At 39.2% G+C, this 21286-nt stretch overlaps 2 protein-coding genes across 2 annotated transcripts in view; one reads left to right on the forward strand and one right to left on the reverse strand.

Annotated features, from left to right (window-relative positions):
• The window catches only part of LOC109984315 (obg-like ATPase 1), a 41241-nt gene extending 26646 nt beyond the window's left edge, over positions 1–14595 (reverse strand). Inside the window, exons 1-4 of the mRNA XM_020634413.2 lie at positions 14436–14595; positions 14242–14333; positions 9862–10005; positions 8257–8384 (exon numbers count right to left, since the gene is read on the reverse strand). Of these exons, the coding sequence (XP_020490069.1) occupies positions 8257–8384; positions 9862–10005; positions 14242–14333; positions 14436–14450 (379 nt within the window). The 5' untranslated portion in view covers positions 14451–14595. The remainder of the gene's footprint in view (positions 1–8256; positions 8385–9861; positions 10006–14241; positions 14334–14435) is intronic.
• Positions 14596–17777: 3182 nt separating this feature from the next.
• sp9 (sp9 transcription factor) lies at positions 17778–21224 on the forward strand. Its single transcript, XM_020634412.2, has 2 exons — positions 17778–17935; positions 18482–21224. The coding sequence occupies exons 1-2, from the start codon at positions 17915–17917 to the stop codon at positions 19778–19780; spliced, it is 1320 nt and encodes a 439-aa protein (XP_020490068.1). The 5' UTR covers positions 17778–17914; the 3' UTR covers positions 19781–21224.
• Positions 21225–21286: the final 62 nt, after the last annotated feature.

Genomic DNA, 21286 nt, shown 5'->3' on the forward strand with positions numbered 1-21286 from the left:
ATCACTCACTATTTAGTCATCAGCTGACACTCTCCTCTGACTGCCACATATTCCAAAGTAATTTGCTTTAATTAATTTCGCCTAATTTAACATTCACATCTCCTTTAATGCCGTCCCATTCAAGGCTTAGAGCTGGAGAACAAATGTATGAGGTGAGAGAGAGAGAGAGAGAGAGAGAGAGAAAGAGAGAGAGAGAGAGAAATCTGAGGGGGCAATCTCCACAATTAGTCCTTTAACAACTGGCTCTGGAAAGACAGCTCTTATGAGGCTGCGGCGCCACACAAAGCCACATGCACGACAGTAAAAACACAGAAGAAAGGGGAAGACAGAGGTTGGAAAGGCCCTGTTTCAGGAGTCAGGTCTGTCTCACAATTTCAATTTTGCTGCTTCATTTCAATAGGGTATGTTTTGAAGACACTATTAACAGGTGCTCCTTTATCAGCCGAACAAAAGGATTAGTCTGCAGAGGGTGAGTGCTGTTCAGTGGCCTGATTATAGATCAGGCTAATCTCTGCAAAATGATGGACTTACAGCAGCACTGCATGCTGAGAAAATAAAACTGCATGAACTGACATTTAAATATGAACATATAATTTTTTAGAAATAAATAAAAATGAAACAAAGACAACACATGACATTCTCATTAAACCTCAAAAGGAAGATTCAGCCTCCAGTATTAAAAAAAAACTAAGCAATCTTTTTCCAGTCTATACAGGTCTAACACCTGAAAACACCCAGCGAGCAGCAGCTATCTTCTATCATTACTTCTCTGTCAGGTACACAGACAAGGCAGTCATCTGAGTCAAGTCGAGATCAATACTGATTGAGCTGCTTCCTCTGATGTAGCTACCTGGGAGGATATGTGGTCAACATAATTCAGCTAAATTACAGTATTCATTGACTTTTAACTTCCTGTGCAGGTTTTCACATGCAAGACGGGGTAAGAGCACATCTAAAGAACTTGCATTCCTCGCGTTGCTTTTAAAATGTTCATGCAAAGTCAGTAGCCGCAATTCTCCTGGTATTCAGAGCAGTAAAAGCTATTTTATGAGTCTGTCAGGAAAAGCACATTATGCATGTCTTCTCGGCATAAAAAAACACTGGCAATGCACACAAGGGTATTTATGTTCATTCAAGAAATATCTTCTCGACATTCGTTTTAGGGGATACATGAAATTGACTGCAATTTGTAGTTCTCTGCTTCTGTAACAGAGTTTGTGGAATATCCATCCTTGTTTCTTTGTATATGTCAATTATGGCAAATACATTTGATGCTAAAAAGCAGTTTGACACCTGAAAATGGCAGGTTTGAGCCCTTTAGAGATACACTCATGTTTTCTACATGATCCCATCTTTCCAAATAGATCAAAATGAAACCACAGTGTTTGATAGTATGAATACCAGAATCTCAAATGTCTCCACTTACTATGCAATCTACTGTGTCACACCAAAGCTAGTATTATTGGTGCATCTTCCCAACATGTTTGATATTACTGACTGTTAAAAAGACTACATGTAAGGTAGAGCTCTTCAGAAAAGCCTGATGTGATGCATGTTAAATGGGACTGTGGTGGAGAATGGCCGAAAACAACAGTGTTAATTCCCTAATCATTAGTTTAACCTCTGTCATTCTATTTATTTTTGTTAAACCTGGGAGTAACAGAGTGCCGTGGTTGAATGGAGCCGACATATGCACACCACTGTTGTCCCACATCATTCAGAGAATAAACCTTTTTAGATCCTTAACTACTATAGTGCTGCTGATTGCACAGGCACCGGCAATTTCCTAACCAACTGCCACCTGAACAATGATGTGTTCAGCTTTCAGGCCCTCCAGCCTTTCAAAGGTGAATCATTTCACAGTTTGGAGCGGGATCTCCATAGCAACTCCACTTTGAAGGGTTTAGAATCACCATCCAATAATTCTATGATCATCGGGCCTCGCCGTTCCCAGTGGTTCCTTTCACAGCGGACGGGCGAGGGGGGCACAAGGAGGAAGCAGGAAGATCCTACAGTCTATTTCAGGCAATTCATCTCGCAGCCCCCATTAGAATTCAAAATATTGCGACCTTCAATCACCGAGCATGTGATCGGGAGCTGTGGCGATCTCCAGTCAAGATGGGGAGACGTTTTGCTCTAATCATCCACGATGAGTGGAGGCTGACAAAAACTCTTCATTCTCCCTCGAAGCAAAATGCTCATTTAAATGCTGTGACAGCGGCACGACACAGACTGAAACACACAAAGGACCATGATCCCCACAGCTGACTGATCTGGATTTAAAACAAACTATTGGTAAAAACAACAACTGACATAAAACCTAGCCTCGTGCAGCACAGGGCAGCTTATATTCAAGACTGATTTATGATGCAAGACATGAAAGGTAAGTGCTAGGACCCTGCAGAGAGAGTGGTACAAACAAACAGTTAACTTTGTGTCAACAGAGTGAACCATGGCTGCACATAAAATGAAAAGATAAGTCAGATAATCTGGCGCTCATTCGACAGTTTACCGGGGTCCATACGAGTGTAAGATACACACATTGTAGGGTTTTTGGCTGATTGTTGAAAACAAGGCCTTCACAGTGAAATGTTAGCACAACAGACCCAATGACTTCAATACATAAAACATGTGTATCAATTGTCCAAAATGATCATGTAATAAGAAATGACAGATGGTTTGGTACCATCTATAAAACACTTGTATGTGTAATAGGGACTTTTGATTAAAACATTTAAAAAATAAATTAGTATAACAAAGTTATAGTCAATGCAGAGAATTATCCCATCTGTCATTTCTTATCACACACTCTTAAGAAGGCTTTAAAAGCCATTTGTGTTGTTATAATGCAAAATTCTGTTGCTTATATTACACAAAAACTGTATGGAAATGCAACATGGAGGATCATTATGGAGAAAATGTGGTTCAATCAATAATACAATAATCATGTCAAATCAAAAAACTTAGTGAGGGGAAAAAAGCGCTCATGCTAAGCTAACTACAACATCGTAGAGGAGTACCATTAAAGTATTGTTTACTTAACCTCTATAAAAAATAATGCTAATTGATCCATTAGATATCAATGTGAGATAAGCTACAGTAGGCTAATCTCACTTTTAAGATTATCTTCAAGGGTACATCTGCATTTTTTATGGCAAAATGAAAAAAAACTGAACCCTTCAGCACTACTACCAAAAGCCCCAAAATGTATTAGAAACTAGTTTTTGAATTGTTTCTAATACATTTTGGGGGATCAACATGACAACTTGACCTACTTCCAAAAAAGCTCACAAATAGACCAAAAGAATCCACTGCTAAAAAACAGTGCCAATTAAATGCACTATTTACACCTGTTTTGGTAGCATGTAATAAAAACTGCAGTACCTGGCTGCATTAGGGTATAAGTAAGACTTTTCTTATTAAAATATATTAGATTCTTCTTTCCCGACTCAACATGATATCAGCACTGTTGCATTTACAGCAGAATACTTTCAAAGTTCTTTGTCACATTTCTCTGCCTTTTAGAAAATCGATCTGAAATATTGCAAAATCAGATTTCTTAAAGGGACTGTTGGAAAATGTAAATGTCGACACTACACCTGATTAAGCAACTGACTTTCTGACAAATTCCTTCACTGCTGTTTAGATAGTCACACACTGATAGTCACGGGGCTGGGTGAGGTGTCTTGGATGTTTGTCAAGTTTTAGAGTTGGTGAGTCGGTGAGTGAAGAGACAGACATCCTGAAGCGCAGCCATCACTGGCGTCAGTGAGGAGGCAGGTTGGCCATAAATCATCCAATCAATACTCAATCCAGTTTGTTCTTAACGTCTGAAGCCAAACAATCAATCTGATTTGTTCACTGTAAGCGATTAGAGGAGACTGTGCTGACGTCTGAGTGATGCAATAACCAAACTGGATACAATGACCTACATGATTTACAAAGAGATTTAAACAATCCTTATCATCAGATTTATGTATCCGTCAGGCTGTGATGATTCATGGATCAGCTGACTGTGATGCTGGAGGTGTTTGAAGAGTGGAAATGTTTGAAGGTGAGTTTTTAGGACCAACTTATCCAGAGAGATTATTGTTGACAACTTTCCTGGATTGTTTACAACTATTTTCATGATCGACTTAAAACACTGTATTAAGAGCTGAGTTGTAAACTTTTTCAGATACAGTTAAAAAAAACTTTTTACATAAATATAATAGTACACAGAAGTAATATATGTCTAAACCTTTATCAAAAATCAGTAGGGCAACTGAAAAAAAAAAACTGTTGATGATTGATAATCCTGATGTATGTGATGAGCTGAAGAGTTAAAGAGGGATATTAAAACTCTCGTTGACTTTCATTGTTGTACAGCATAGCAACACAGTCTGTACACCATCACACCATATAGCAATCGTTTCTAGATATCCTGGACTGCAAACCAAACACAGAACTGTTCTCTGAACTTAACAACTCAGCTGCCATTGGTTCTGTTAGATTTTGTACAAACTGCTAGTACCAAAGATTTACAAGTTTGTGTCATTACGTCAAGAGCTGCTGGAGGGTAACAATACGATACGAAACTATCTAAAAGTATTTTATGGTTTTTTTAAGAACATCGTTTTTTAGAAAAATTACTTTAAGACATGAAAGATTGTTTGAGGAACTTTTAGTTTGTGTTGATTTGGCGTCCTCCTAGCACAAAGCTGTAGGCTGTACCTCATTACTTTGACAAATTTGTTCTTTAAATAAGTTAGTAGTTTTTTTTTGTACCATTGTCTTTATCCTCATTTCTTTCATTAGTCAAATGTATCACTCATCGAGAACCTTTGCTGTGGAAATGTAAAATAAAAGACTTCTTCAGCATGTAAAAACCCTTCTAGTCTAAACACTTAGCCCAGAAGCAGAAGTTACAGGCATTAAAAATAACGCTATACAAATAGTGGATCTTTATACTGATGATCTAGCTTTTAAAGATGCATCAATATTAATTTCTGTCTGATTCATAACTGGCTAAAAACTCCTCATAGGAGCTTTAAATCTGCAGATGATTATTTTTTCTCTTATAGATTCCACTATACTGATTATGATCACATGAAATTGATTTGGTTGGTTCCTTAAAAATAACAAACATTGTCCTATATGGTGACTTTATTGTTTCTACTTCAGACCGCAGACAGAAGGAGGGAAGGGATTTTACTTAACCAGGAGTTCAGGTGCTGAAAGCATGAATATCACAGTGCGAGAAGAGACACTAAACCAAAACTAACAGTTTCTTTCCAGCCGGATGCCCACAACCACAGCCGTCCCTAAAGAGTAAATGTGCTTTACCACCGTATCTCAAGGCTACGTTCTTACAGAGTGCCGTGCGACCGTAAGTAAGTCTTCATTAGAAGTGAACCAGAGCCTTCCTGCAGCAACGCGGGGACACTGTGTGAGCATTCAAATATCTAATTGCTGGAAACCAAACATCTGGGAATAAGGCCAGGTGAGCTGGCAGAGCAGCTAGCGGGGAACAGAAGAGCAGATGAAGGAGAACATGTCTGTGTCTCAGACTGCGACGTGTTCCAGTCACTGCAGAAGCATTGAAACACTTAGTCTGAATACTGTTATGTTATCCGACCAGAGAACACCAGTCGTTGACAGAATCAGCTTCAGGATGTCTTAATGCACTTCTGGAGTTTTTTGGAAGCTATTGTAGAAAGCCAATCCCTTTATTTACCAAGCCTTTCAAAGTCATTAAGGGGCTGAGATATATTCATAATGTTGCTCAGTACCGGGGGGATTTGGAGATAACAAGAGGAAAATCCAGTAAGACACCCTGGAGGAAGTTTAATATTTTCAAAAGAGAAACGTAAAGAATGAATCATTTCAAAGGCAGCGTTGTCGAGAAAGTGTGATATGATTTTCAGACTTCAATTAATGAGGCTGAGGGCACCTGCTCACTTTCAACCAACAAACTGGAGCTTTTCACACTGCTTTGTAACAATTGATAATTTGTCCATTTCTTTCTTTGTTTTCATTTGGTTCCAGGTATACAGGTAATTAAGTTTGCTTAAATTAATAGAGATAATAATAATAATAATAATGCGCATATATGGGGAATTAGAGGTGCCATCAGAAGGCAGCGGGAGGATGTGTTTTTTTTTCTTCTTCTCAAAGACACTATTAATCTTTACTTTCCTGCCAAATGTTTTTTGACCTCAGCGTCATGACTCTGGTGCCTCAGTGGATGATAGATTTTGAGTATTTTTTATTGAATTGCTTGACTCTTTTGACAATCACCACTACAATGTTACTGATCCTGAGCGTCTCTCTCCATCATCTTTAGAAACTCTTCTGCTAATTTAAACAAATAAAAAAAAAAAAAAAACATACCAGACACCAAAAAGTGTTCTCCCCCACAACCATAATCACCCCATATAAAAGTGGTGGCTTCAGCATTGCAGTCTGCCTGACACCAGATAGATATAATTACAAAAGCTATGTTTAATTGTTAACTTGTGAAACATACCACATTGTTTCCAAGGAATCCTCCGGAGTGGAAACAATGGCATGCAACAGCAGAGAGATATAAACACACACAGAAGAAGAAGAAGAAGAAGCTGTCTCTGTTACTATATCTGACTGTCAAGGATGTTTGTCTTCTTTGTGCGAGCAGAAACAAAAGAGGTGGTTTTGGGTCAGGATCTTGCATATACATTTGAACCATATTAAAAAGGACTGTGGGTGTGTTAATGTTTAAAAAAATACAAATACCTACATAAGTTATGAAAATGTATTCATCACACTTTAAGTTTAGTCACAGAAAGGCAGCAAATTACAAGGAAATAATCAATTACATTCTACACATTCTCACACTGTATTGATATATACCACGCATAAGGCCGCTGTAGTTATCTAGAGTTGATCCAACACTCAACTTCTTGCTGTAAATACTTGCAACTGGACAATATTTATATTAACCAGCTGATAATGGTCCCCTACATATACACTTAATACTCTTTTATAATTAAGTTGTCTTAACCTGCAGAGGCCAGAGGTTTTAGGAACATACTTCTTCTTTTCTTTTTAGAGAAACATTTGATTAAAGTACAGATTTTTTAAATGTTAATCAACTGAAAGCCTCAAACAGAGGGCCTTTAAAACGTTTAAGAGGTAAGAACAACCTTTGGCTGCATCCTCTAACTTTTGTTCTCCCAAAAGTCATTCAGAGCTAAACTGACAACAGACCCTTTAATGTCACCGTACATTTCCACTCAGTTAATCATTACTGGTCTAAAAGTGGGTGATCTTTCACTTTCTTACAAACTACAAAGAGTCAAGGGCCATTTGAAAACTGTACTGGAACAGAGGTAATACACATCTTAATGATAAAGGGACTGAGGAACAATATAGGAGAAATGGACAAATCTTAAAACTTTCTACGACTAATTCTCTATCAGAGCTCCTTTCACACTATGGGAGACTCGATAACAGGATAAAAGGTAAAGGTATAAAAATAAATGAAAGTTCTTTGAGCAGGTGCTGGAGCCAAATTTAACATCTTCAGGTTACAGTCAACAAAACAAAGTGTTTACTATCTTTTGAGTCAAAGATGAACACATCACAGACTCAGAAGAACTTAAAATATAGGTAGACCTGGAAAATAAATGAGTTTCAGCCTGTCTCACTGAGGGACAGACTGAATATATCAATTTATCGTTAACTTCATTCAGAAATGTTAAAGTTATACATGGCGTAAAATGGAAAGTTCCATAACGTGGTTATGAATAACTAACTCACTTACCTTCACTGCATCCAAATTTAATCAAAAGTGACATTAGGATTCACATTAGAATATCATGTTGTGTTTCATCTGGACTCTCTTTCAATCATGAAAAGTTTCCAAACCTCAGAATATGCTGCTGATTTTGTGAAAACCTCGATTAGGCACAGACTCTCTCACTTTCCCACTTCTGTGACTCTCATTCTGGGAGCCTCCCAGTAGGACTGTGAGATCTGGTCTGATTTCATTTATCTGGACTGTTTTGTTGATCTTGGCACCAATCACACAAGATTCCTCACTTTATAACATAACGAAGGCATTTCCCCTAAAGAAAAGGGTACTGGAGCTGTTTAGTGTGACCAACTGTTTCTAATGCAGCGGCTTTGAATAGAGTATGAAATACACAGTGAGAGAGAACAGCTTGTGTCAGTTTATTGTAATTTGTTGATGGTTTGAATCCCATGAGGGGAATCAACCATTAACCTGTGACTCACGTGTCAGGTGGAAGATGCCATCGCAGGCGCTGATGTGGGACAGGAAGGCGTTTCCCAGGCCTTGGCCAGCATGAGCACCTTTCACCAGGCCGGCAATGTCAACCACATTAAGGAACGCTGGGACTTTACTGCAGCAGAGGATGTGAGAGGAGAAAATATCAGACTTTTATAGTTTGGATACTATTTTAACAAAAAACATGACATAGTGATCTAATACAACCGTTTGCATGAAAAGGGATATGACTTTAAAAATGTGGCTTTGCTAGATGGTTAGATGGTGGTGATTATACAGTGGCTGAGAAGTCTCGCACTGTAAAGAGAAAACACTACCGCAGCAAAGAAAAAAACAAACATAAAGGCCACAACACAAACTCAAATAGGCACATGGGAAGGTGAAGTCTGTAGGACCTGGTATGTCTACGATGAAATGTTGACACAGCAACTTAAAAACATTATTTACTGCATGTTTTGGGAAAACATCATAATCCATGAAGCCAGATATTTTCAGTTACTCTGAACAATTCCTCGTTTTATGTTGAACTTCAGACATTCTGTGACTCTGGTTGAAAGTGTTGATAAGAAAAAAGCTTTAAAGACATCTGATCTGTTGGGGTATATTGTGGACATTTATATCGGTTTGTTATATTACTTCCTTTAATTTTTCAGAATAATTTTATCTTCTGTTATTAACTTATTTATGTGCTTTTGAAAGTTGTTGTACAGTAGTAGAGACCTGTGGCACAAATGGATAACATATATAACAGGCAATACTTCTTATCAGGATCAATGCATTGACAGTTTCTGTCTTTTGAAAGGACTTTCCTCAAAGGTTCAGAATCAGAATCAGATTTATTGTCCAGGTATGCTTACACACACAAGGAATTTAACTTTGGTGAACTGTGCTCTCTTATGTACAGGTACAACATTAAATATCAACAATAAACATAATAAGAAAAGACTAATATTTATATGACTAAATATGAAACAGTGCAGTGGTGAATAGTGAAAAAGATGATGAAGTAGTTCCTTAGGTAGGTTAGACCGGCAGGTACTCTAGAGCTCTAAAATTGTGTTGTGTTTTATCAACCGTTAGGGTTTTTAGGGGGGTTTACTGGTGTAACTATTGATTTTTTACAGCAGTGGAATCTGTTTTGCATGTGTTTAAAATGAGACTTTACAGTTCACAGCATAGGAAAGCCAGAAGCAGGTAAAAGCATGCCACAAAGACACATGTTGCTCTTTGAAAAGCAGTTTAGTTCTTGTAAATAAAATTCATGACTAACGTGTTCACTGCTATTCAACATGTATTCTTGTCACTCAAAAAGGTGAAACTTGCGAGTAATTTATCAGTACAGCAAATCTGAATCCAACCTGCTTGAACAGCCTCTGTAAATGTATATGATAACCAGGTGTTGAAGGTTCACATGCAGCAGCTTTCCCCCTTCTCAGAAAACCCTCAGAGAGGATCAGCAATCACACATCACACCACACCGGCAGCAACATGTCAACAACATTGTTATATGTTTTCTCATACCTATAGCAGGAGGAGCAGCGAAGACTACAGATCTGAAGTGTGAATAATAGGAGAACGGTGAGACCCCATACCTGGCAGGTTTGTGGAATTGGCAGAGGAAATCATAGCGTTCATCTGGAATGGGCACTCTGCTTTCATTTGGGTCAATGGTGCAGAAGGGGAAATTTTCTGCTGCAGCCTGACTCTTTGTCAGCACGTTGAAAAAGGTTGACTTCCTGAAAATAAAAAAGAAACTGCAGTGAGGGCAATTCGTGTGAAAGTGCTTGTGTGTGTGGAGTCTGATGGTTTGATAGCATGATCCTGAAACACTCGGGTAAATCATGCAAGATCGGCGTTTTTCTTTTTTTTCAAACTCTGCACATGAAGGAAAAGGTTATTATAATGGATGACATATTTGATCACTTAAATCAAAAACATGTTATAATGCCCAATTACAAGGTCAGAAAATCCCACAATAGATCGACTGTATGAGGAATCAAGGGGGCAAATTACATTTCTGATAGATGTTAGCTGATCGGCCAAACGCCGCCCCGTGTTGTGATCAAGGAGAGATTTATTTTCTGCAGCACAAGCAGCTTAAGTGTACTTCAAGATCTACAGACAGTGGCGAGTGTCTAAGAGTAATAATGGCACAGTTAACTATAATCCTGGACTTTCCCTCCTTACGCCTTCTCTCAGTGCTTTACATTGAAATGATTGGTTGTTAAGTCCTATAGGCATGAAATTGCTGGAGATTGTTAGAGGACGTGCATTAATTCCTTATAGAAAGCTTGACTGTTTCTCTGACATACTTGACGGCTACTCTCAGGTCACCTTGGGGGACAAAAGGAGAGACAACCCCACAGAAACAAAACAACCATCATCAGGTCATTTAAATAATTGAACAGAAAATGACTAATGTACTGCCTTAAATGCAAGTTAGTGTGTAATATGCTGGCATGTTGGAGGGGAAATGATGAGTTTGGGGATTTTTGCTGCTAGACTTCTGTGTGTTTTTACATCGGTGGTAGTGCAAACTCCTTCTTAACTTACACATGAGAAGAAGCCAGCAGACTCCACGTGCAAATTAAAACTGAAGAGGATAAAATCTAAAAAAAAAAAAAAAAAAAATTGCAACAGAGTTAATCTTGAGCAAAGAGTTTTTTGTTAATATAAGGTTTGGTTTAATTCATGGCCTGACGATAAGGGATTTTTGTGTCTGATACCGATATCGACATTATGGAGAGAAAAATCCCATAACGATATATCGGGCCGATATCTGTCTTTGATCTGTAGATATACTCTATAGATAAACACAGTTATTGTGTTGATCCCTCAAATTAAGTTATCGAGATAGTCAGTGGATACGTTAATATCGGCCGGCTGATTAATCGGTCGGGTTTTAGTTCAATTGTAGTTTACAAAAAAAACGGAGGTTGGCAAACTTTGAAGATCCTCTGATTCTGTTATATTAAAGCATACTTGAGGGATAGAGAGGTTTCAGTGATGTTTTTATCCATCTTATGATGTAATAATTCTTGTGTTATAAGGCATACCAGTAAATATTAGGGCATACTCGTGAATATAATCACCCTGTTTGTTTGTAAATAGAAGTGAAGGATCACTTTTATTGCTGTATTTCTCTGTCACCCCTGTGCCTGGAAGAAGCATCTGTGGGTTTTTGACAAAAGCAATCACAAAGAAATCACTAAGCATTATTATTCAAAGGATGCAGGGTAAATTATTAATCTCAGTTCATTCACTAATAAACTATTGAGCCTGAAATCAGAACCAGTTTAACATTTATGAGAGAGTTTTTGGTTGATGGATTATGACAGATTTTGAACAATAAAACTGCATAAAAATTAAACTATATTCTCTGATAAAGAGATAACTGCTGCAATGAAATGCTCACATTCATATATTAAAGGACACAGAATACAAATCACAAGTATATAATATAAAACTATCAGAGCGTAAGGGTCTCCATTAGTAGACTAAGAGCTTAATACAAAGTTAAGATGGATGAGGAGAACAGTACAGTCAATATAAACACTTTTAAATGTGTTTTTCAAACAACATCCAGTCATGTTAGCTGCACTTTTACAATAAATGTTTTGGAGCTAACATTTGCATGACCCTTGTTAAGGTTGATATTTTTATTATCAGTTCATATCAGATTGCAGATTGTTTGATTTGCTGGTTGAACGACTCGTTAATCACAATCATCTTTTGTTGTGCTCACACAAGCTGCCTGATTCACTTTCATAATGACTCTGATTATTACCCAGATATCAGTATGAAATAAAGAAAAAGTACAAATGTAGGCCAGTAAAGAATCGTATAGAAAACAGAGGTTTTTTGTTTTTTTTTACTTCTTTGGAAAACAAACTTACAAATATTTGGGGGTTCATATCGTCTCATGTGAACAACACTTATATTTAAGAATAGTATTTGGGCTTTTGGGGCCTTTCAATTGCAAAAGCTAGATTAGCAAGATACAGACTTAATTATCTTGAGTTTGAGTTTTGACTCTACCTAATTAAAGTCTCCTTCAGATAAATGAAGACGTGACATCTTTCCAGTCTTCATGAGGTAGGTAATGAGAATATACTGTCTATGCCCCAATAAGGGGTTAAACTGCGACACTAAACTCTTTCTGTGCCTTTAGGCAGAAAGCATGGCAGTAAACAGAACTGCTGTGCAGCTCTTAGTGTTGAAATAGCTGCAGATTGGTTGAATCACAATCTCAAGTTTCCCATATGTGTGAAGACTGGTCAGTTACGCCCAACTAACAGCAGGCCGGCGTCTGAACATGGTTCATTCATGAGGAAACCAAAGGAGGGTCTACGTGTTGACACAAATGTGGTGTGGCAGGCCACAACCTCATCGAGTTCTACTTCTTACACCAGGAAGAAATTGTGGTTTCTGTGGTGCAAGAAATGAAAACACAGAGAGTTTCTTAGTGCAGTAAGCTGTGAAATCTGGCAAAACAGCTATAGGACAACAAGGAAAAGAGGCACAAACTGAAGCTAAACAGAATGTTTATTCTGCATTGCCAATAGGCAGCATCCAAAAACGGCATTAAACAAGCACCCTCAGTTTGCATAAAAATAGTTAAAGTGAAACAATGTCTGTGGTTTCATGTTCTCCTGAAATATTACATTCACTTTAACATGCCTAAACTAAACTTTCAGTTATTTCTGGGCATTTGTTGACTAAAAGTAATGAGTCTTAAATCAGAACTGGGAGTCACTGTGACCCTGTGGCTCAAAGAGGGTTACAGAGAGTCAAAGTAGATCTGCCCTGTGATTAGATTCTGCCACTGAGGAGTATTTTTTTAACCAGGTTTGACATGCAGACAGCCTGTCAGCCTCCTAACACAACACAAATACAAAATGTGCTGTGTCCCTGTGATAGACTGTCTTCATGTGTGTCCTCACAGCGATTGGTTGGAGAGCTGTGTCTGATGCACCCTGACCAGTGCATGTGTGAATGAGTGATAAGTGATAGATATTTAAAGTGAGTGGACTATTGGCTTTGTTAAGTTTTTTTTTTCATTCATTTAATATTCCTCTCTGCATTCAGAGCAGTGTGGTAGGTTTATTTTTACTTGCTATCATGCTGTTTTATTCAAATGTAGAGATGGATTATAACACATGAACAATAAGACTGCATAAAAGTTAAACTATATTCTCTGATAAAAAGCTCACTGCTGCAATGAAATGCTCACATTCTTATATTAAAGGACACAGAATACAAATCACAAGTATATAATATAAAACTATCAGAGTGTAAGCATTTTAATATAAATGTGTTTTCTGAGAACTCTTACTTTTACGTTTACCAAATTCATCAAAAAAAATTGGATGAGAAGATCTTTTGGGATTTGATTCTTGGCTTGTGTGTTTTATCACACTTAAGAACACTCCCAAAGTATAGAATTAAAAAAAATCCATAATGAGCAGAATTTGCAATGGGCTTTTTACGCCTTTATTTAGAGATAGGGCAGTTGATAGAGTCTGACATCGAGGAGAGAGAGTGGGGAGTGACATGTGGGAAAAGAGACACAGGTCGGATTCAAACCCGGGCCGCCCGCTATAGGAAGACTACAGCTTCTGTACATGGGGCGCGTTCACTAACCATTACTCCATCAGCGCCCTGTAGAGGGCTACTACACTCCTTTACTGTTTTGTCTTTAATCTTTATAAGGTGTGGTTACAGAGATCCTTTGAAAGTATCTTGCAAAACAAATGTACATATATTTGAATATTGCCTTTAATTGCAACTTTTCTTTTAAGTGAATTAATTCTCGTCTGACTGCGACCTCCTTACATGCTGCCTTACATGCATTTATATTTTTGGTATCATGGCTGGAAGACATTCAGATGTGGAGAGGGCACATGCTGCTGCATGCGGTGTGAGTGGTGTAAATGGGAAACTATATCTTTGAGAATAAAACTTTTACTTACCCAACATTGGGCAGACCAACAATTCCTATTTTTAACGAGGTGCCAAACCTTCCAATCAGAGGCGGAGGCTTTGTTGCATCATCTCCTTTTCCCTGATAAAGACAGCGTGTATAATGTCAGAGGGAGCACTTGCCATGACATAACCTACTGTACATGCAGATTTTTAGGATGAAGCTGTTTGAAATACAGTCAACCTTCTTTGGAGCCATTTCCCACGCTTCAGTTTTGCTGGTTTTTCACGACTGCTCACAGACTCAGAGAAGAGAAAACACATTCATTGACAGAAAATGGGCTAAGCTAAGTCCTCAAATGTAGCCAGTCGACTGCACTTCAACTGCTCCCTGTACTCAAAATAGCACATGCAGCCTCTGGAAATGAAAGTTGACACTGTAAGCTGGCAGGCTGACCTGAACTTCCAAATTTAGCTGTCAATAGCACAGATGCAGGTTGATGAGCAGATACAAATCAATCCTACACTGAAATGTTGGTTAAACGCAGACAATCTTTAGCAGAGGCTTGGCTGTGTTGTCGGCTGCTGCCTCCTTTCCATTAACATTTGAATCATCTATTTGACAGTCGTCTGACTGCAGACTTCCAAGAGTCACATCCCTTAACTGACAGGTCCAAGCTATTTTGCCATTTCCATTTGTTTTTACAGTTTATAGACTTCATACAGCAGTAAATTTTTGTTGTCACGCAGCTTATTTCACAATGCACTTTATGTATATCAATTATATTCCCTTAGCTGTGGTCTCTATTAGCCTGCCAACACAAATAACCACTGACCTGCAACCTTAAAGTGCAAGAAATAAGAAAAAACACACAGTGGAAATGGTAGATGAGACACAGACATCATCTTTTAAAGCACTGCATGATAAAATAAAGGAGAATAAATACAGTTTGAACCGTAATTATTTCATATTTTAAGGGAACAGAAGAAAGAATGCATCTGTGTCTGAGAGGGGAGAAATCCTAACTAAAAGCATATTGAGAAAATCTTCATACTTTTACCCACTTTCTCTATTAAATGAGCCTCACAGAGTGTAATCTAAGACAATAATGTACTGTTTTAGAGCCATCCTTGCTCTCATAGTTTCCCCCATCTCCCCACGGAGAACAAACAGGTGTAGCCACATGAGCGCACAAAATTACAACAATTAGTTAAATGTCCTCAAATAAACTTCCCTGAGCAGAAATACAAATTAAAAGACATAGGGGCACAAAATAAAAAATAAAAAACACATCACCCAATCCAGCAGTCTGTCTGGTTTAACATGCAGAAAATGAGGCTCTAATAATCTGGATTGGAGGCAAGTGAGACGGGCTTTTGTAGAAAGACTCTAAATGAATAGGTCTGAATTAATCATTTATCTTTTGTTGATGGATGCACCCCCACTTAGACTCATCACAATAGATGCAGACCGTTTTGTTCGACCAAATAAATCATTCCCATTGTTTAAGGTACATTGATCAATCTAATGGCTTGTAATAGGCTCCTAATTGCCACAGAGAAGTGCTCACGAATGGAGTCCAGAATTACAGATTCAACTCAAAATATTCTCACTTGAATGACAAGAGGCGAGATCATGTTCTCCCTCTTTTGTGCAGAGCAACTGAAAACTCATTATCATTTTATTATTCTATAAGATATGTAACAAATACATTTTCTTTAATATAATTTAAAGAAAATGTACACAGAAGTACAAATATATCTGATGATGCTTAAACAGTCTGTATTGCAGATTTCTTTGTTAGATATGAAGCATCCTTTTTTAAATCTGGATGGCCACACTGCTCCTTATAAAGATGTAACACTAAACAAATAATAATGCAAAGAAAAAAAAACAGATGACAGTACTAAGAATCCATTATTTAAGGAGAATAACCAAGGATTTTTTTTTTTGGCTTTAATATATTGTCTGCTATTTTTTATTTCATTTGAAATGTACATCCTGCCTTCATTTTCATTCAACGCTCGAATTAATTTGACTTCTTCGGCACCAATCAGCTTTGTTTATGTAGAACAAATATTTAATATCGTTAACAGCACTCACAGCCAAACTGTCATGATTGCAGAAAAAAAAAAAGAAAAGATTCAATTTTCTTGCCAGCGCTCAGTATTTGATGAGACTGATTTTATTCACCCCCTCAAAGATTTCAGGGTTTTAAAGCAGAGAGAGTATTTGAACAAATTGCGCCTGTGTTGACTGGCAGCATTCACACTCTATAATGGAGCATTATTTGCCCATTTCGAATAGGCCTACCGTAATGCACATCTTTCGGTCAAGCTTTTTCTCTGGAAAATTGCTTTAACTTTTAAAGCGACGATGATTCACGTCGGAGCGGGTCAATTTTACATTATGCCATTATCCCTGCGAGTTTTTAACTGCGGGAATATTCAATTGTCATATTAAGATATTAAAATAATAAGAAAAGACGAGAGCTTTGGAAAAAAATATTGAACAACCCTCTTTATTGTCCACAATTTAATAAGGTGATTGATCAAATTGGCATTACATTTTATTTCTCAGCTACAACTCAGGCATCGTGCCTCTTGTTAAACCGGTTAAATGGAGATGACTAGCGGCCTTACAGCAGGAGTCCCATGGGTGCTGAAACTTTTCCGCCCATAAAACACTTGTCTTTAAAAACAGATCCACTGCACGCGCTGAGAAAGCGAGCTGTCATTGTTAATTAACCCCTCACCTGCACTCCCTCAACAAGTAGCCTAAGTTTTGGAGGTGGGTGGGGGTGCACAGGGCTGCGCGCGAGTACTGACAAACGCACGCGCAATGGTTTTGGCTGAGAGATGACCAAACCCTGTTTAAGCAGATTACGCGTCCTACAATATCTATTTATAAGCAAATTGATTTATTCTGATTGCTCTTAAGTTTTCTAACCGCAGCAGAGTGGGCTGAGCTGTCAGCCCTATTTCTGGACTTTTTCTCTGAACTTATTCTTTCTGTTTTTTCCTCCAATACCATTACCAGCACTTCAAATAACTAGAATAGCTCATTGCACAAGTTATTTCCCTCCGTGCATTAACAGACAGCACGAATGACTGCAGTCTGTTCGGATAAAGTCATCAGCAACAACAGCGTTCCTTACATTGTTTACGAGTCTACGCGCGTAACTGCACATATTTCTCAATGACGTGTTGCGCATGATCTGAATATTAGAAACCAGAAGGAAACCCTGGAACCAAACAGTGACACTACAAACAGAAACGCTCTAAAAGGAGAGAAAAGCTTACCTCTTCGAGGACTGACGTGTGAACTCAATTCTGCAATGAAAAGAGACATTGCGCCTTCGTGTGAGAATACATAAAAATAACTGTATGCATTAAAAAAAAAACCCAAATCGTGTCTTGTATGACAGTCTGAGCAGAGGCAGCACAACACATGATTGACGGCGGGTTTTTTGGTGTTTCTGTCTGTGGTCGGCTCTCTCATTGGCTGACAACATCTCTAGCGAGAAATGCAGCGAGGAGATTGGTCGCGCGTCCTCGCCAGCTGTACTTCAAAGAACACGCTCTCTACAACTAGGTAGTGTTTGGAGTCGCGAGCCAAGAGAGAAACCGTGTGACCCGAGTCAAACACGGTGAGGCTGCAGCAGGTTGGAGCCGTACAGTACTGAAATCGCGAACACTCTCATCACAGCACAGACCCTGGATATGGCTACGTCTATACTTGGGGTGAGTCTGACATTTAATTAATGCGTAAAAGTTGTGCGTAAAGTTTCTGCTCGTTCGTGCAGTAAATGTGTCTTCTGCTCTCATGATCATTCTTTAAAGTTCCTCCGAGACAATTTAGGCAACAATACTGTGTTATTTGGTATTTCTTTGTTTTTTGATTACGAAATAACAGTTCAGTACCCATAAAGCTATTTGGCATCTTTATCGTACCAGAGCTGTTAAAACTTTGTAATGTTTTAGGATATTATTTCTTTACTCACTCGACACTCACAGAATAACTATGACCCCGTTTACATTCTAAGAAAAAGTTCTTAAAATTGTTTACTATTAGTTGGAAATTAAAATTAAATTATGTAAGACACTTGTTAATTTAAACCTGTCCACTATACATCAATTAATTAAGGTTTAAGTTGAACTTTTAACTATAACAGCTAATTAAGCGATTCGTTTAGGAAACGTGAATAAATTGTCTGCTTCCACTTAAGCAAAATCTGGAATGTTTTCTGTTTCCTGTCTAAGTCCAACTTTTTTTGTCGTGTTATCCAGGAAGAACCACGGTTTGGAACTACACCTCTAGCGATGCTGGCTGCAACTTGTAACAAAATTGGCAACACCAGTCCTCTTACAACTTTACCTGACTCCAGCGCTTTCTCCAAAGGTGGATTTCACCCGTGGAAAAGATCCTCATCCAGCTGTAACCTGGGATCCAGTCTGCCCGGCTTCACGGTAGCGACGAGTCGCGCCTCTTCGGGACTAACACCGACCAGCGGCACCGGCAACAGCGCCTTCTGCTTAGCCTCCACCTCCCCGACCTCGTCTGCGTTTTCCACAGAATACAGCGGGCTGTTTTCGAACTCCGCCAGCGTCACGTCCCAGGAGTCCGGACAGTCAGCTTTTATCTCCAAAGTCCACACCTCGGCAGAGTCTCTGTACCCGCGCGTGGGGATGGCGCACCCATACGAGTCGTGGTACAAGTCTGGTTTCCACTCCACCATCTCTGGCGATGTTACCAACGGCGCGTCCTCGTGGTGGGACGTCCACACTAACCCCGGGTCGTGGCTCGACGTCCAGAATCCTGCGAGCACACTTCAGTCCTCTCTGCACTCCGGGACGCCTCAAGCCATCCACTCCCAGTTGAGCGGCTATAACCCGGACTTCTCGTCTCTGACACACTCGGCGTTCAGCTCCACCGGGATCAGCCCCTCTGCGTCCCACCTTCTGTCCACGAGCCAGCACCTGTTAACGCAGGAAGGCTTCAAAACTGTCATCCCCACTTACACAGACGCTTCAGCCGCGAACGCCATGATTTCTGGGGGCAGTTCGGGAATTAGCAGCTCCTCCAGGTCGTCCAGGCGGTACTCCGGGAGAGCAACATGTGACTGTCCGAACTGCCAGGAGGCCGAGCGGCTGGGACCCGCCGGGGCCAGCCTGCGGAGGAAAGGACTCCACAGCTGCCACATTCCCGGCTGCGGTAAAGTGTACGGGAAGACGTCTCACCTGAAGGCGCATTTGAGGTGGCACACCGGCGAGCGGCCTTTCGTCTGCAACTGGCTTTTCTGTGGCAAAAGGTTCACGCGCTCAGACGAGCTGCAGAGACACCTGCGCACGCACACGGGCGAGAAAAGGTTCGCGTGCCCGGTGTGCAACAAGCGCTTTATGCGGAGTGACCATTTGAGCAAGCACATCAAAACGCACACGGCAGGTGGAGGAGGCAAAAAGGGCAGCGACAGTGACACCGACACCAGTAACCTGGAGACCCCAAGGTCCGAGTCCCCGGAGCTTATTTTAGAGGGGGTGAATGCCAGAATCACTGTGAAAGATCCGTCTCCTCACGACGAGCCCTAATGAGGCTCCTCCAAAAATATAAACAGATAAAAAAAAAAAACACTGCACAGCGTTAAAAACGGGTCTTATTTGACGGACAATAAAGGAGACAATATTTCAAGCAGCGGTTGCAAAGTCTTAAAAAATATATTCTCCACTGGCGTACTTCATGCGAAGGCCTAAATCCATCAAAAGAAAACAGATAGATTTACTGTAGGCCTTCGGTAATGTTTAAGGGTCAACTTGAAAATGAAAGGATGTTTGCTTTACGCGAAACCTGTTGAACTTTGCTTGGACAATGTGAGTTCCATCTTGTATATTGGCCACTAAACTATGTGTTCTTTTCATGTAAATGTTAGGCTATGATTGTTTTATTCGTGTTGGTATATCCTGGAAATCAGGGAGTTTACTTTCGACGCACTTTGTGGATATGTATGTACACAGCTTTTTTTCAACTTTGGTTAACCATTTTTATTTCTTTGCTTAAAAAAAATATCTATAGGCTATATAAATGTTTACCTGTATAAAGTCACACGTATACGACTTTCATTTTATCGTAATTAAAACATCTGAAAAAAGGCTGTAACTGTGTGATTTAGATTTTATTTCTTTTATTTGTGTGTCAGGTTGTACTTTAAAAATAATAGTGAGGTTTATTTTAAATTTAGCGTGAGTTCTGTCCATAGTTTTTTTTTTTTTTATCACCTACAATACCTTGACTTTGACTATTTCCCCTGTGGAATAAATCAATGTTTAATGCCCCGGAAAGAAACATTTCATGGCCAAATGAAAACCTTGTTAAATGGTATTAATTATGACTTGGAGCACATCGCAGCCCCATGTGTCTTGTATTTGCGATTAGGGATTCGTGTCTTATCAAATATCTAATTAATCTCCGAGACATCTTTTGTTCACTTTCACTTTATCGGGGGGTTTTCCGAGGGGGTTTGGTGACAAAGGTCCCTGAATATTTATTCTAATTGTCCAAATTAACTGCCTCCATTTGCATACCAATCGATAGAGCGAGAAAGAGGATACGGCGTCTTTTTTTCTCTTTGCCAGAAACCACAGAGATGTGCTGGGAACACTTTTTTAAACTTGAGAGAAAAGGAAGGGGCAAAGAGTCACATGCAAATGCTGAATCTGAAATGCTCTTTGCTCAGCGCAGTCAAACGGTGTCTGCATGTTATTTGAATATCAGTGGCCCCGCATTGAAAGGGTTCAAGGATGCTCTCTGACTTCTTTGTGCTTACCCAGTGCAGCGTCCGATTCTCAAAGAAAAAGCCGGGAATAATTACACCGGGAATACGTCAGGGGGAAGCGTCTCATCCAGACACCCTCTTTTTTTTTTCAAGAGGATGTTAAATTGACCAGAAGGCAATAGAGGGAAATTATTTTCATTTCCTTTTGTGCAACAGCGGCTTGAAGGAAACGGCCGGATAAAAACTGCCAAATTAGATCGCCAATTTGGATTTCTTTAAAATATTAAAGTGGAGGCAACACTTAGGAGAAAATCTTGAAATGTTA

The sequence above is a fragment of the Labrus bergylta genome, chromosome 13, assembly GCF_963930695.1.
Source record: "Labrus bergylta chromosome 13, fLabBer1.1, whole genome shotgun sequence".
Lineage (NCBI taxonomy): Eukaryota > Metazoa > Chordata > Actinopteri > Labriformes > Labridae > Labrus > Labrus bergylta.

Coding starts and splice junctions, on each gene's coding strand:
- sp9 (XM_020634412.2), top strand. CDS start 17,915: ATGGCTACGTCTATACTTGGG. Junction 17,936..18,481: donor TGGCTACGTCTATACTTGGG/GTGAGTCTGACA, acceptor CGTGTTATCCAG/GAAGAACCACGGTTTGGAAC.